The following is an 18,036-nucleotide window of genomic DNA, read 5'->3' as shown; positions in this document are numbered from 1 at the left end:
ATTCTTTTATTACACATCACAGTCCATTACTTCTCAGTTCTCTCTTTATGTTTGGATCTATTTTCGTTTCTTTAGCTGCCAGTCCTTTAAGCCAATGCTTCTCAAATGTTAATGTAAGCACAGATTATCCAGAAATTTGTAAAAATATCCCCAAAGTACAGCAGTGCTGATAGTCTGAGCACCAAAGCTCAGGGTAGCGTCATTCATTCATAGATGTTATGCCACTCCCTCATTGCGGGGCTGTTCCTGGTACTCTGTCTCTAGGTGTTTTGAATTAGATAGTCTGAAATATGAAAGAGGTAGGATGATCTTCATTGGAAAACATCCACAGCTTTTAACTTATCATCCTGCAGCCTAAGAAAGCCAGAATCCTTCCTTACTTCTTACCTCTTTTAGAAGTTCTCTGTCGGCCAATTTGGAAAGCAGTATGGAGATTTCTTGGAAAGCTGGGAATGGAACCACCATTTGATCCAGCTATTCCCCTTCTCGGTCTATTCCCTAAAGACCTAAAAAGAGCATGCTACAGGGACACTGCTACATCGATGTTCATAGCAGCACAATTCACAATAGCAAGACTGTGGAACCAACCTAGATGCCCTTCAATAGACGAATGGATAAAAAAAAAATGTGGCATTTATACACAATGGAGTATTACTCTGCATTAAAAAATGACAAAATCATAGAATTTGGAGGGAAATGGATGGCATTAGAGCAGATTATGCTAAGTGAAGCTAGCCAATCCCTAAAAAACAAATGCTAAATGTCTTCTTTGATATAAGGAGAGTAACTAAGAACAGAGTAGGGACAAAGAGCATGAGAAGAAGATTAACATTAAACAGGGATGAGAGGTGGGAGGGAAAGGGAGAGAGAAGGAAAATTGCATGGAAATGGAAGGAGACCCTCAGGGTTATACAAAATTACATACAAGAGGAAGTGAGGGGAAAGGGAAAAATAATACAAGGGGGAGAAATGAATTACAGTAGAGTGGGTAGAGAGAGAAGAGGGGAGGGGAGGGGAGGGGAGGGGGATAGTAGAGGATAGAAAAAAAATAGAAGTTCTCTGTCATTCTTCTTGGGTGTACCCATTACTCTTCTGCTTTTTTAATTGCCTTTCTTGTAAAAACCTAATGCCAGACAGAAAGTGTGTTAGTCTGATTAATTCATTCCCAACACCTAGAAGTAGTGGATGAGTTCTTTAGCCTCTCCTCATGGGGCTCCTGACCATTAATCCTGCAGGATCTCTTACTGAAGACAAGAAAACCTTCTCTCATTTTCATGTGTTTATATCTGCTGCTATAGGGGAAAACTGATTCTTGCAAAAAAAAAATTTTGACCTTTTTTATTCTTATCAGTGTCTTGCACACATGATTGGTAAATCACAAATGAATATCGACTTAGTGACATATATAGCATGTGGCATCGAAGTTTATTAACTTTGATTCAGAAATCAGATTATAAATGGCAAAAATATTGCTTTTGCCTTTCTGTACTATACAGTTTGACCATTTGGTTAGGGTTTAAGTCTGAAGTTTCTTCTTATCCTAGGGGATAATCTGAACCTAGTAGAAAATTACTTATTCTCCCCAAACTCATACCAACTGATTATATTGGAAAATCAAATTAATACTTTACATATATCTCTGCTGCTTCTGATAGGGGTGCCCATTTGTGAAATTCATTTTTGAATTCAGTCTGTGCACTCATTCATACATTTATTCATCAAATATTTATCACTTGCTTTTTTCTGTGTTAGGCACCATAGTAGGCACTAGGAATATAGAAATTAATGAAGCAGTCATTACTCTTAAGGAACCCAATCAGATTAAATGATGAGTGCTTATGTAAATAACCTTAAGACACAAAAGAAACAATGAAATATTACTGTATGAAGGGTGCAAAGACCTGGAGTATTTCAAAGGAGAAACCATTAGATCAGATGATAGGGTCAAGAAAGTCTCAAGAGAGGATGTAACATTTGAATTGGACTTTGAAGAAGAGAAATTTTTTGAATTAGACAAAGGGGAATGACAGGAAGGATGGGGGGATGCGAATAAGACAGTAGAATATATTGGACATGATTTTTCTGTGTTCACATATGAATACATGACCAGTGTAATACCACATCATGTACAACAATAGGAGTGGAAAGTTATACTCCATATATGTATAACATGTCCAGATACACTCTGCTGTCTTGCATATCTAAAAAGAACAATTTTTTAAAAAATAGTAATTAACACAATTAAAATAAATAGAATAGATCCAATTTGAAGATTTGGGGTTGGGAGATGCCAGACTGGGAGAGGGCATTCAGGATGGAATGGTGGAGTAGAGACCTAATAGAAGGACAGCCCATCACGGGAGCCATGCTAGGGGTAGTAGAAAAACAAGAGAGCTTGGAGGAGCTTGAATGTCAGCCAGGTATAGACAGGGGAGGGCTTTTGAGGCTGGGAGAAAGGCCCAATATTTACACTGCTTCTCAGAGCTTATTTTTTACACAGGACCTTTCCTGTATTCAGTTTCCGAGAGAGATGGCTCAAGCCTCTCATTGTTTCAGAGCTCCAGGGTGCCCTTTAGGTTCCACAAATAATAGCAATATGTTCATCCAGAGATCACCAGTCACTTCAAAGAGGGAGTTTCTAGTAGACTCCATTCTCTGTTTAACACCTGTGACTTATGCTGGTCTTCAGTTAATGAGGATGCAGTGCCAGGTGGCTGAAATAACATAGAAATAACCAGTTGCTTAGTTGTCATGTGCACCAGACAGTCTGAGCCAAGTGACCTGCTGGGTGCGAAGGTGTTATTAGCTTCTAGAGTCCGTCTGTTCTCACACACAGAATCATTTGGGAAGGATCTTCAAACCCCAGAACTCCAACCCCCCCCCCAAAAAAAAAAAAACCTGGGGAGGATAAGACTGAGTATAGCTTGAATGGTAGCAAGAATGGCCTGGTAATGGAAAGCAATCTGGAAGGAGTAAGAAAAGCGAAACTAACATTTAATGAACATCATCTTCATGCCTGCTTCTGTGCTTGGCACTTGCACATACATTTGAAAAAGCTGTGCAAGCCTATTGCTTCCCATAATGCCCACATTTGGCATATCATATGGAAAAAACAAAAGCACGCAATCTCTTAGGGAAAAAAAAATTTCTATAGCTGAAAGTTCACCATATTTGGGCAGCTCTTAAGTTGCAGGACACATTTGCGAAACATTTCATGTATTCAAATGGCATGCCGCTGTGGACCATCTGCCTTTAGCATGGTCACATCTTACACCTTTTTGTTCTTTGGGTGAAGAGAAGCAGGGAATGTGAGATGTTTGGAGGCCCAGGATGGGTCATGGTGCTGCTTCAAGTCTTCAAGGTGAGAGGCAGCGAGTCCAGAGATAGCTTTGTGGCAGCCACAGGCTGGCGCTGTGGGAGATGGTTTTAGCAAAGTTTTCCTCTGGTGCTCTCTCATCTTTGTCCTGAGGGTCTTTTCTAGGTTCTGATTAAAGCCCAGCATTCCATAGTGTGTAATAAGTATTCAGATGACCCTGGGATAAAAGCCTTTTTTTTAATCACTCAATTCTATAGATTTTGATTTGCCATGGTATCATCTATTACCTCAGTTTAATAATTTACAAGAGAAAAATGTTGGTTATAACTGAAGGAAAACCACTTCAAACCCCTTAGGCATATAGGGCAATTTATTAGCTTTCTGAAGCCAGGAACCGATTAAATAGCCAAACCACAGCAAGATCAGGGACACAGCTGGACAGAGACCCACAGGAACCAAGGATGTGGATGTTGCCAGGACTCTGGCCTCTCTGTTCTCTGCTTTTCTCAGCTGAGCTGGCTTTATTCTTCCACTGCAGCCCAGCCTCTTCCATGTGTGGGAAATATGGCTGCTGATTTTTTTTTCCCCTGCCTCTGCAGAGGAGCTGGCCCACCCTCAATCAAAAATCTTGAAGAAAGGACTTGCCTTGCCCTAAACTCATCAGCTGTTCCCAGGGGTTAGAAACGGACAGCACTTTCAGGAGCTATAAGGATCAGGGTTGTCCAGAAGACTGGGCCAGGTGGACAGAATTACGGATGTCCACTTGATCAACTGCCACCTTAAAACTTTTTCTATCCTTTACAGAGCGTTATGTAAAAAAATTTAGGAAAGAACTTGACCTAAATCCATCTCACAAAAATTGAGGGGAGGTCTGTAAAGTAGAGGAAAGGGACCAGGGGAGGGAGGGAAAGGGCCAAATATTGGCCAAATTATATCGTGTTCCTGTACAAATACATAACAAAAAATCCTACCATTATGCAAAATTGTAATGCACCAACAAAACATAGGAAAGAATAAAAATAGACTTGACCTTTTCTCTAAGTTATGGAGATGTACTAAGGATGTGGGAAATAGTGTCCATCACTATTCCACATGTGGTCAAATAAAAGCTCACTAATTGTTTTCACTTGTTTTGTTGGATTCTTGGATAAAAGTCTGGCACAAGGTTCATTTCAGTAGGTCTGCATAAAATCACAATTCAGAGATATTCCCAAATGTAGTTCAGTATGATTTATAAAACAATTAAAAGAATTGATGCTTTAAATTCCAAAGACTCTTTCTACATTCATTAAGAGCACAGTTGTTAGAGCAATTGGGGGAACCCCAAGCTCTCTATTCTTTCTCTAAAAGCTTTGGTGTGTAGAGAAGTTGGCAGGAGTGAGGAAGTCATTCACTGCCAGTGAGGACCCTGGCTGTGCCACAGGGCTTTCCCCACCTAGCCTCTCTGGCCTCCTAGAGAAAAAGGCTCCACTGTGCACACTTGCAGAGTAGCACCTTGACCATTCAAAGAGATCTAGTGGCTGTGTCTGTTAAGTGTAATAACTGATGGGACAGTATTTGACCGACAGAATCGTGATCATCATTATTTTAAAAGAGCCAGGATTTTTCCCTCAAAGTTTATTTGTACAACATGTGTTTCAATTTAGCTTTATAAACAGCAGCTACAACTAACATATTAAGGGAAAGTACAGCTTCACAAGCAGATTCCTGAATAAATGAAAGCCACAAAATGATCTTTGCTTATGAAAATAAACAAGATAAAAATTTTAGAAAACCTAACTCCAAACTGTATCATGACATCTAGTAGTAATGCACTCAGAATGTCACTTTTGGAAGACATGGGCAGGTGGCAACAGCTCTATGGTGTCCTGAGCTTACCCTGGAAGAGCTGGCTATTTCGAGAACATTGCAGTTATCCCTTCCTGACCTGACAATCAGCGCTCCTTATTTTCACTGAGTAGAGTTAGTTAATCATAGAATGTGCTTAACCATACATTATTGAAAGAAGGTTGATATTATGGCCTTAGAACTCCACGGTCCTCATGGTTGTCCTTGGAGAAGCTATTCTCCTTCCTGGAGTCTGTGTAAAGATCAGATGAAAACATTTTATTTGGCAGATGACCTCTAGCCTTTATTCTTTATATATTTATGCCTTTATGAACTTCAGTTTCTTATAATGTTTAGCAATAAACATTAAAATACATAAATCATATGCTTTTTTGTTTTCAGTACCCTGTCAGTGCCTGTTGCATTCAGGGTAGTCAATTCTGGATAACAAGGAATAAGAAATGTTGTTCATACTCTTTTGGAGCATATAGGATGTAGACATAAGTGGAGAAAAAGTAAATGTGTAGTAACTCTCTGATACCATTCCTGCACGTAGATTTATGAATTTCTTATACTTTATTTTTTGACCATTGATACTGAGCCTTTTCCCTGTACCCAACAGTGTGCTGGTGGAATGAGATATGGTATTATGTTTAGTCCAGGTTCTGAGTCAACATACTTGAGTTTAGTACTTATCTTCTCCATTTAATCTGTTTCTTCATCTGCTAGTGAGAATAATAATATAAGGTTTTTATGAAGATTATGTAAATGTATCTAAAGCACTAAGCAAAGTGACTGCTGAATAAACACTGAGTAAATGTTAGCTCTTGGATAGGAAAGAGGATATAGGTTTCTACCCTGTCCTTAAGAAATTCAGGGTATTTAGAATTTAAACCTACAGTGCTCAGACAATATGAGGAATTCATGAAGCAATATGGTGGAAACTACCATGGATTAGACTGTAATTAAAAAGAATCTTAATGGAGCTAGTGAATTTGCAGTCAATTAAAGAAAGTAAAACCACTGTGATTAAGAAAAAGAGAGAAAGAGCTTTTGACAAGGGGAATGGAAAATGCAAAGACCCAGTAAAACATAAGGAAAGTGGCCCAATTAGGCAAAGAGAATACTCCTATTTCCATTTGGAGAAACCAAACCAAAAGTGACTCTCATAAATGCTACCTTCATAAAGGATATCAAAATACTAAAATAGTTTTTTAACCATGAACTCAGTATGTTGTGGAGATAGGCTACGACTGAGCCTCCAGAACCCCTAGTCCAGGGCCATAGGACCCTGCTCCCTGGAAAGAGCCAGCCACAGCATTGCTCTCCTCATCTGTTTGGCCCAACCTGACTCCCTCACTTTGGGGTTTGTTTTGCTTTCTGACTATATTGCTTTCTCTGGCACTTGTACATTTCCTAGCACTTTTATGAAAAGGAAATGACTTGATTTCTACAAGGACCAATGTCATCGTGGGGCAGAGACCCCCTTGCAGGGAGGCAAAGTTTTTATGTACATTGATTTCCTTATTCTTGAATATTTCTTCCGTTTAGATTTAATTCCATTCTTACCATATTCATTATCGTGTCTTAATGCCAGTAGAATCTCAATTTAAATTTTGATTGGGGCTGCTGTTTTGATACACACAGTGAGTTAAGAGGATTTTTTTTTTTTAAATCTTAAAGCTCTGTCTCAAGAAATGAAAGAGCTGCTGCTGATTCTCTATAAGGCCCTCTATTACTGCCCTTCTCAAACTTTCATTCCATCCTCCCTCCTCATCTCCTTTCTCTATTTTAATTTTTATCTAGAACATTTGTAGCATATTATATACTATACTTGTTAAATGCTTGAGTGAATGGTAGCACCATAAGAAAGTCTTATTTTCTCACTTGAAAAAAGTGATGTGAAAAATCTAAATTTATGTAACCTGATGGTGACAAATCTATATTATCTAATACTGGAAACTCTGAAGTACAGAACTCACTCAAAATATGCTTCAGCTTTAGAAAGTTTTAGTTTACATACAGCTTGTCAAAAACTCACAGCTTTTGTATAAAGAGGTACTTACCTGCACCTGGCTTTTGGTTACCCTAGGATCATGGTTAATCCCACGTCTCTTAATACCACTTAAAATGTAACTTAAGTAGTGCTAACCAGAGTTTGATATCATATATAGCAGCTTCTTTATAGTCATTTTTATAGTCATTTATCCCCACAGACTGGTTTTACTAGTAATGGTTATATATTTGTTGTAAGTCCTTTTGAATTGAGAAATACAGTGGCTTTTTTATTGTCTTATGTGACCTTGCAACATTTTAGTTCACCTAATGTTTATCAGCAATTAGTTAATTGGTAGTTTGTGCCTACATTGACACTAATATTCTCAACTTATAAGAACTTATTTAATGGCTGCTATCTTTATTTGGAATAATTAGCATATCAAAGGAGTGTAGCATAATGATAGATTAGACTTGTATTTATTTTCATTTCCAAGGCAAAATGTCATTTTCCTATACTCTTTTGATATCTGCAAGGAGCCTCTCTTGAGAATAGTTATATAAAGGAATCATTATGACCCAAGAAATATTGTCTCTTTTGAATAGGTGTGTCCTCAGCTGGTACCTCGATTCACATTTGAATGTTCTTTAGTAAAATCTTAAGTAGTCATAGACTTAAGGAACTACAAAGATAAATTGTCAAATCTTCCTAATTGAAAGCATTTTCTATTTAATTCCACCAGTTTGAACCTTAAAACCCAAATTATTTCTCCCATTACAAAAGCAAGCTCAGTGGTTAATTTTCATTCATTTACTCATTCTTTCCATCATTCTTGCATTTTTTCCAGCCAATTTGATGTACTGTGTTCCAGACACTAGGGATGCAAAAATGAACAGGAAAAGCTCCCAGACTCCAAGGGGCTCATCTATCGTGAATATTCACAAGAAACCACAGGAACCCCTTTCTGTTGTAGTCAAGTCAAAGCCACTGTTACATCTCAGCAGCTGAATATCGTGGCTATTATTGCCTCCCCATATATAAATATAAGAGTGCCTCGACAGGCTTTTATAAAGGTGGAAGGCAGTATTCTTTAGCTTTAGCAGATTCGGCATCTTTCCCTGCATTTTAGCCTGTGGCAGTTTCAGATGGCACAGATAGAAAGCCCTGAAAATGTATACTTGTACACTTAAAAATGTCCCTTACTACGTTATAACCATCCTCTGTTTTTCAAATGCTGCCATTAGTGGTTACAATAATCATCTGTAATGTTAGCTTCTAAGAACCATGGTACAAGGACTTCTTTTCTAATTTCCCAAATGGGAGGGAACACATGTTCAAGCCTGTTAGAGCTGCAGAAACTGGAAACAGCACTGTGTGTATTTGTATTTTTGGACCTCTTTAGGCTTATTTAAGCACTCAAAATCAAACTTAGGTATCCATTAGGAATCAAATATCAATTCAGGGAAAACTCATGTACTACACCAAGAAGAATAAAACATATTACAGAAATTCATGAAATGAACTCCTGGAAACCAACTAGTTTTATATTCAGACCAATGTTTCATGTACTTTTTACAGGATGTCAGATGATAAATGTTGATGATGTAAGCCAGGGTCACTCCTTTTCTGTGGATTATTAAAGCATTTCTGTTCTTTCCTAAAATAATAGTGAGATAGATAGGGAGTTACAATGTAGGAAAAGGAAATAATTATAAATTATCCATAGGTATATGGAATAAAGCTACCAGTTAAAAAAGATTTCAGGTTGGGTGCAGTGGCACACACTGGTAACCCCAGATCCTGGGGTGGCTGAGGCAAGAGGATTACAAGTTTGAAGCCAGCTTTTGTGATTTAGTGAGACCCTGTCTCAAAATTAAACCAAAAAAAGAAGAAGAAGAAAGAAAAGAAAAAGGGTGGGGGTGTGGTGCTGATGCTGGGGATATGCTGGGGATGTGGCTCATCCCCTGGCTTCAATCCCTGGTACCAAAAAAAAAAAAAGGCAAGGGGGGTGTCAGGGGAGAGGAGGGGAGGGTGGATTTTAGTGACCCCTGGATTTTTGTAGTGTGTTTTTACAGAGGTTGGTAATTTGTCACCATAGTCTTCAGCTTCAACCTTCCATAAGGAAACTTCTCCATTTTCTCCCTCAGTTTGGGGGGGAAAAAATGCCAAAACCAAATAAAAACCCAAAGTGGTGCTTCTTATGTAAGAAGGTATTACATATCTACATATAAAATTAAAATAATGGTAGATGAAAAACTAGAGAAATAGTTATATAACCTCAGGGTTATTGACCACATTCAACTCTGTAAGAATCTAATAATTTTTTAATAGTTTTTTTAAAGTTGTAGATGGACACAATTTTATTTATTTTTTTATGTGGTGCTGAGGATCGAACCCAGTGCCTCACATGTGCTAGGCAAGCGCTGTACCACTGAGCCACAACCTGAGTCCCCCAAATCTAATTTTTTGTAATGACAGAGAGCCCCCAAAGCAAAAAGTCAAAAGCTAGACTGAGAAAGAGTATTTGTAATAGCTGTGTTTGCAAAGCGCTAATAAGCCTACTAAATAACAATAAAAGAACACGTATATTAAAAATAGGTAAGGAACTTGATGAGGAAATTTATAGAAGAAATTTCAATGTCCAAGAAACATGTGAAAAGTTGTTCAGCCTCATTCTTGAATCTAAATTGTGATACCATTTTCCAGGTCTCAGATTTCCAATACTAAATCTAAATAATAATGGCCAGTGTTATCTAGTTTTCAAGATGAAGGAGATTAAACTCTCTCATACTGATACTGAAATTTATGGTCCCAAATGTGAATTCCTGCAAATTTTTCAGAAAATAATTGTTTTAGATTCTACTGAAATATAAAATGTTCATATAATCTTTAATCCAAAGAGCTCAGTTTTAGTTGTTGATTAAGAAATAGAAGGAGACATACATACAAATACACACACAGGAGTATTTATTGTAACGCTCTTAAGTGGCTAAGAATTGCAGACACCCTGAAAGTCTGAAATCCATGCCACAGAATGTCATGTGGCTATTTAGAAAGCAGTTGGTAGAACAATGTGTACAGTATAACTCCATTAGGGAAAACAAAACAGAAGGCTAAAGAGCTGTTTACATGTACGTTTTTATGAGCACAGACAACTGACCTATACATGGTTAATACTGCTTACCTTGAAAATTGGTGGGTGAGGTGAGTGTGGAAGAACTTTTTCTTTATAAACTTATATATGGCTTGATTTGTTAAAACCAGCCTAATTTTCGTAACTGAAAAAATTTAAGAAGTTTTAAAAAATAAAGAATGGAAACTGAAGGAAAGGCAGCCAAAGAAGTAGGAAAAGACCAGAATATCATTTTTCAGAAGGGAAAAAAAAATTTAAAAAAGAGTCTCTAGAGGCAAGTGATCATCCATGCTAAATACTGTGTGGAATATCAAGTAAGAAAGGACAGAGGAACTCTGCTGTGTTTAGTGGGTACCCTTGGAAATCTCAAAATGGTAGAGTCATTGGGCTCTTCCCATGATGTAGTGGGCTTAGGTCTGAGGGGGTCAGGGAGCAAAGACAACTCTTTCTAGGAGAAAGACAAGAGAACCTGGGGGACTTGAGAAAGTCCAGCATGCTGCCTTTTTAAAAGTTCTAGTTTTTAGGATGGGAGAGACTTTATGGTCCTTGTCCCTGTGTATACATATCACACGTGTGTATCTTATGGGCACAGTAGGAAGCAGAGCAAGGAGACTGACCATGTCAGAGCTGAGTCAGGTGAGTGTGCTGACCAGCTTCCCAGGCTGCAAGGAAAGAAGGGCTGGGGTTTTAGACAGATGAAGGACATTGTGTCTGAAGTTCTCAATGTTTAGGGGCAGCCAATCTGAAAATCCAGGTTGGGACCACCTGCCTGGTATAGCTGCTGAACCTACCTACCTGAGGAATGGTAAACTGATCCAGAAATACAGATCAATTCTTTCTGATCCCTGTGGGTGGAAGGTGAACAATTCTATTAAGTATTTAAAATTTTTATATTCGAATTGAGGTCTCTACCAAATTATTAAGGGTTGCTAAAGCTCTGTATGCACAAATTAAAATCAACATACAGTTCAGTATCTTATTCAGAACCCTGGCAGCCACTTGGTGCTTGGCAGTAATCATAAAACCATGCATGAAGTTCTAAGTTGCACAGCTCTGATCCAGGAGACTTCATCAGTACAACAGTGTTGGCTTAAATTGGTTATGATACTCAATTGCTGTTATTCTCCCTCTTTAATTAAAAATTATAGTAAGTTTAACTTTATCATTATCGGTTTAGCTTGTGGTGGTCCAAGTGTGCATTTGCACATTGATTAATAATAAACATCTTTGGATCAAAAATGTTTTGTCCTTTAAGATTCTTATAACTAGGCATTTAAAGATATGTGTCTTGGGCTGGAGATGTAGTTCATTGGTAAAGCATCTGCTAGCATGAGCAAAGCCCTGGATTGATCTTTAGCACCATAATATATATATATATAAAATATGTGTGTGTTTTGTGGTTCCCCTGTCAATCATCTATGGTCACTTTGCTGAAGTACATGTGTACCTAGTCCCCCTGCTGTTTGCTTTCATGGTGATAAACTTTAGGGTGATGCTTCCTGGGAATTTCTGCTATTTAAATAACTTACAAAATACTGTAAAGGTAGAAATAATAAGATTACTGGGTATTGTAACCTTTTGTTCATGTTTTAGGCTGTAGAGCATGTTTATAGCAATATGTTTACTACAATTTGTTAATTATGGTTTTTTGTCCAATTCTTTGTTAATGCCGGATTTGCTCCTCTCCTCTACCTGGAATGTGGGAATGAGGGAAATAGGTGGGGGTCTTGTGCCTCTCCAATGGTGGCAGGCTTTGGGCAGAAAGTTTGAGAGCCATCACTCCAAAAAAGTTATGAGGTATGTGGGAAAGGATGTGCTGAGCTGCTCAGTTGGAATATGAGAAACTCACAACCACAGCTTCAGGGCCAGGGGACTGTGAGATGATATTCAGAGAGCAGGTGCTCATGATGTTGTCTTTTTCACTTCCTATCTAAGGATGTAAATGAAGATCCTGGAGAAGATGTGGCCCTCCTTTCTGTCAGTTTTGAGGATGCTGAAGCCACCCAGGTGTATCCAAAACTGTACTTGTCACCCCGAATTGAACAGTAAGTGTCAGGGTCATTAAAGTTATGTAGCCTGATGCTTCTATTTGTTAACCAATGTGTTTCACTCTCTTTTGCCACTTATGAGCTCTTAAAATTATTTCTCTTTTTTAACCTTTGATTCCTTAAAGACTTGTTGCATTAGTTGTTTTGATTGAAGAGTATGCAACTGTAGTATTTTAATGAGTCTTATTGTATTCGTTGTATGAATATTGTGCCTACAGATACTTGAGAGAAAAGTAGGTAGAGTCCAAAATTGTGACTTCCTCCAAGTGTCCCTTAGAGTTCAAATAGTTGTAACCTAAAGAAGACTTCTAAACAATATCTGACTTGACTTTACATGTAATCATTAGAGTTATTTGTAAAACAAAACTAGTTGCTTTAAAAAATTAAGCAGTTCATTCAGAAATTAGTAAAGGTAGTATTAAAAGCAGATAGTTTCAAGTTGGGCATGATGGTATATTTCTGTAACCCCAGCTACTTAGGAGGCTGGGGCAGGAGGATCACAAGTTCAAGGCCAGCCTGGGCAATTTCGTGAGACACTGTCTCAAAATAAAATTAAAAAGGGCTGGGAATGTAGTTCAGTGCTAAGCACTTGCCTAGCATGCATGAGGTCCTGGGCTCCATTCTCATACAGAGGGGATAATGGAGTAGATAGTTTAAAAAGATGATTTTTGATTATTTCTTTTAAAAAATAGCTGTATATAATTTTATCTAATGTTCAACCACATGGTAGAAGTAGTTTGCTATCTCACTTGTGTTCTAACCAGTGACTTTACTCATTGGTATTGAGTTTTTTAAGAACAGGCATCACAATGTGCTTATTGTTGGCTAAATGCTTTAGAAGCTTATTCTACTTCAAAGGAAGCTGAGGTTCATTGAAAATGGATTATAAGCAGATTTGGTTGGGAACTTCTGACAGGACAGATTTTTCATCAGCAAAGAGAGTTTTTTAGACTCTGACTGAAATGTATTATTAAAGTTTTCTGTAAGTCATTTAGTCAGGGTTGACTGATTTCTGTCTGTGAGTAGATGTGGTCACCATCCAACATTCATATACTGAACCGTTTTCACCCGCTCTGACCTTAGCTGCTTTAAGTTATGACTCATGGATATCCCATCTTACTGATATGATATGGCTGCTTATGCCAAAATGTGGGAGATTATAAAGATCAATAATCTACAGGCACGCTCTCGTTCATTTATATATCTCACAGCATCAAAACAGGATTTTACAGTAGCAGGTGCTTAATGATTGTTTGGTTTTGAATTGAAAATACTGACCCATGTTAGTAAGAAGCCATGGGTGGGCTGCTGGAGGCAGTGCAGTAAAGTGGGACGAGGTTAGGGGTCTGGAGTCAGGCAGACCTGGTTTCAACCCAGGTTCTGCCACTCACCAGCTAGCTAAGTATTCAACATCTCTGAGCTTGTTTCCTCCATCATAAAATAGGGATAATAATACCTATTTCATAATGTTGTTTTGAGGATTATATTAAATACTGTTCATAAAGCATTAACTGCAGTACCTGGCAGTCTAGCAAACACTGAGCAAATAGTAGCTATTAGTGTTGTTATTATTACTGATACAGTTCATAGCAAGAGAATGAATGAGCAAGTATTTGGCAGGACAAGCTGGGGCAGAAAAGGAGAAGATTGGTAAATAAGTGAGCAAATGCTAGTTCTCCAGGAACCTCTCACTATGTTCTTTTTTTAGGGGGTGGGGGTACCGAGGATTGAACTCAGGGACACTCACTCATCTACTGAGCCACATCCCAGGCCGATTTTGTATTTCGTTTAGAGACAGGGTCTCACTGAGTTGTTTAGCACTTCATCTTTGCTGAAGCTGGCTTTGAACTCGTGATCCTCCTGTCTCAGCTTCCTGAACTGCTGGGATTACAGGTGTGCACCAAGCACCCAGCCTCATTAATGAGTAAAATTAAGAGGATGTTTTGGTGGTGAGAAAAGAAAGTTAATGAAACAATCTCAAGATGCAGGGGAAATGAACAGATTCATTAATTAGTCCACAGGCAAGAAATTTCCAACCCAGAAAAACATTTTTGCCAACAGCCAGATTATTTTTCTTTAAAGATACTATACCTCATTTGCCATTAAACCCACTAATAAAGTATTCTTACTCTAAAAATATTTAGATAGATACAATGAGATGAATTAGTAAGAAAGGATATATTATAAAAGTCATTTTTCTTATTTTTAAAATCTACCTTTCAGTATGTTCTCCCTCTTTTTTAGGTTAAGAAATGGCTAGAGCATATCTTTCCAGATCAATTGCCTGTTACTTATCCTCACAAAGACTGTCCTTTTTAGCCGGGCTCATTTGAAGTTTTCTAGTTCTCTTCTACTCTCTTGCCTCTGTGCCTTCTGCTAAAGCTGTTTCTTCCATGTACCAGGTCCTTCTCTAACCTGCTCTTATTGAAATATACATTTTCTAATCCTTATTCAAATGCTGTCTCTACGAACCATTTTCCCTGAGCACAATTAATCTAGGCTTCCCTGGAGCCCTTTGTAACACTGAATTTATATTAATCTTATAATCTACCCACATTGCTTTAGTTTGTAACATACATTTTTAAAATCTTTTGCTAAACTGCAAACTAGTACTAGAGTATGAAATGAGTCTTGTCCGTCCTTTAATGCCTTGTGTAACTGTGGTGCATGGTAACAATGGCCTCATTGGCAGCCTTATAGGTTCCTAAGTATTTCTCACACACAAAAAAAATTTGGAAAGTGCTGAACTAAAAGGAAAGGTCTTACTTTTCCTGGTTGACACAACTTCAATTGGTATAACTGTACTTGTAATATCAAAGTAAACAACCCAAAGTTCTTAGTATCCTTACATAAAGGTTTTCAAAATGAGATTTTTAGAGAAGGGGTAAAATAGAAAGTAGTAAGCTTAGGGTATGACTTTTTAAGGGCTTACATATTTGCTAAAGTTATTGTAGCAGTTTCTCCTTATCTGGAGTTTCACTGTCTGGGGTTTCAGTTACCTGTGGTCAACTATGGTCTGAAAATATTAACTAGAAAGTTCTAGAAATGAACAACTTACAAGTTTTAACTTGTACAACACTCTCAGTAGCATAATGAAATTTTGTGCCATACTGCTTAGTTCTGTTCAGTTCTGTATGTGAATCATTCCTTTGTCCAGCGTTTTTATGCAGTATATGCTACCTGCCTGTTAATCACTTAATAGCTATCTTGGTTACCAGATTGGCTATTATGGTATCAGTGGGTGTGTTCAAGCAACCCTTATTTTAATTAGTAGTGGCCCCAAAGTATAAGAGTAGTGACACCAGCAATTCAGAGATGCCAAAAAGAAAAAAAGGTGAAAGTTCTCAAAAATAAAAAGAAAAGAAAAAAAGAATTAAAAAGCTGTTTGCTAAGATTGCTAAGATCTACAATTTAAAAAAATCTTCTATTTGTGAAATTGTGAAAAAGGAAAAGGAAATTTGTCATTGTTTGTCTGTTGTAACTCAAGCTATAAAAGTTGTGATCTGTCATGTTGTTAATTCTTATTGTGTCTTATTAAACTTTATCACAAGTATGTATGCATAGGAAAAAGCATAGTACATTTAGGATTTGGTACTGTCTGCAGTTTCAGGCATTCTACTGAAGGTCTTAGAACACATTCCCCATGGATAAAGGGGAAGGACTGTAATACAGAGTCCAGAGCATTAGAACAGAAGTAATGACATTTCAGGAAGGCCTTGGCCATGGGATAGGTTTTAAGAACTGAGTCAAGAGGGGTTGGTACCATCTTTGATAGTGTTAAGCTCTGTTCTGTTACCTGGGTCTTATACTATCTGGTCAACTCTCTGCTATCCAAGCATTTCCACACTCAGATGTGGAAAGTTCTTTTAGGAGTCATGGGAAACATATCCCATGTGTACCTGACCAAAGCTGATGCCCACCTCTTGCCTTCACTGAAGTTTGTGCTTCTTTTGACTTCTGCCATGGCTCTGTCTAGGAAGTCCCAAGCCCTGTGCAGCAGGAGGACCAGTAGCCTAATCCACATTCGTAAAAATTATCAGGAGAAGGCTTGCATTCCCATGTCACAATGTCCAGGCAGAGACAGAGGTCTTGAACTGGGAGGAACCCTGTTCTGGTCTATCTATTAACGTCTTCCCCAGCTTGTCTTTGCAGTGGGTAAGGACATTATACTCACATTAATTAGTGCCAGAAATTGGAAAAAAAAAGACTTTGGTTCTTGTCATCACACATAAGAAAAAGGATCAATTTGTCATATCCTAAAGATTTCTAAAGACACGAGCACCAAATGTCTCTATATTAGACAATCTCAAAGAAATGGAACATATGTTGGATCCATTGGTAAAAAATTCCCCAGTGTATTATGATTTGATGAAACTCTGAAATGCAGTCCCACTTCTGAAGTTTCTGTTCATCCAGGGTCTAGGGATAGCTGTCTGGTGCTGAACATGGCTGAACATGCTGAACATGGCTACTGCCCATGTGTTGAGATACCTGTTGTTTTCCATTCTCCTACCACGCATGTGTATGGCTTGCGAAGTCAGTGATTCTGAGAAGAACTTTGTGTTCTTCATGCACAAGGGACATTTATGAAATAAACATATTTCAGGCTTTATACATTTGTTTTCAAAGGAAACAAAATTATCCAGTTGAATTAGCCTCTGAGTTCTATTCACTGAAAATAATAAATTTGTGAGTTATGCAAAACAAAAAAGGAAGAAAGAGAGAAGGAAAAGAAGGAACTCTAGTAGTCAGTGATGCAAAGTAGATTTTGGTTGACTATTAGGAAAAAGAAAAATATAGTTTCTAAACCAGTTGCCTTTTCTTTTTCCTGGCAGAAAAGCTATGGATTTAAAGGTTACGCCATCAGAGCTGGCACTAAACATGCCCTACCTTTCCCTTGTTCCCAGACTGTTGGCAGTTCCCACAGTGAACCCAAAGGTTAAATGGGCATCAGAGACTATGCAGTCCTCCCCTGCCTGCAAGGTGTGGGCCCTCTTGGCTCCAGCCAGCTGGTGGGAGTGGTTTGAAGAAAGCCAGCATCGTCACTCCCTGTGCTGTTCCCACTCAGTGCATAAAAAGACGACTTCAGCCCCTGAGGCGGACCAGGTGGCATCTTTCACAAGTACAGAATTTGTTTTTAGAACTTTTTGTTGTTAAGTTACGGTCTGCCTTGGAATAAGTACTCAGTTTACCAGCCCATAAATGCTCACCATTAGCAAGGCTGCGCGCTGCAGGCATGTGTGCGCTCATTCCTGAAACACAGCAGCCCAGCGAGAACTGACCAAGGGTAAGGCCCTTTCCTAGGTGCTTTGGAGACTGTCAGCATACGTGCAATATGGCCCATGGCCTTGATTTGTTTATTGTATAGCAAGGGGGATAAGAACAAACTTGCAAGTTGCAACTTTTCATTAATAAAAATGTCACAGTAAGATTTGGCATCAGAAGCCTCTGTCCCCCCACTGAATGGCCAGCCATCTTGGTTCAAGTGACTTAAGCTTTTTGAGCTTTATTTCTTCTTCTGTAAAGGGGGCTACAGAAGCTTCAGTTGCATGCTCAGTGCTTCTTGAATTATGTGGGTACTGAAGAAAATACTTATTCTGTAAGAGGTTGAGGGAGGAGACATTTTCTTTTGGCTTGGTGGAGAGGGACCTTTGGAAGCTTTGGAAGCCTGCCTCTGCCAATGTAATGTGGCTTCTCTAGAGATTAATTATATAAT

At 38.3% G+C, this 18,036-nt stretch overlaps 1 protein-coding gene across 1 annotated transcript in view; it reads left to right on the top strand.

The window, feature by feature from the left end:
* Babam2 (BRISC and BRCA1 A complex member 2) overlaps positions 1-18,036 on the top strand; it is a 388,027-nt gene that overhangs the window by 199,577 nt on the left and 170,414 nt on the right. The window contains exon 7 of the mRNA XM_005322497.3: positions 12,208-12,317. Coding sequence (XP_005322554.1) covers positions 12,208-12,317 — 110 coding nt within the window. The remainder of the gene's footprint in view (positions 1-12,207; positions 12,318-18,036) is intronic.

Source organism: Ictidomys tridecemlineatus, chromosome 12 (assembly GCF_052094955.1).
Source record: "Ictidomys tridecemlineatus isolate mIctTri1 chromosome 12, mIctTri1.hap1, whole genome shotgun sequence".
Taxonomy (NCBI): Eukaryota; Metazoa; Chordata; class Mammalia; order Rodentia; family Sciuridae; genus Ictidomys; species Ictidomys tridecemlineatus.
This window is presented reverse-complemented; position numbering and strand designations above follow the sequence as displayed.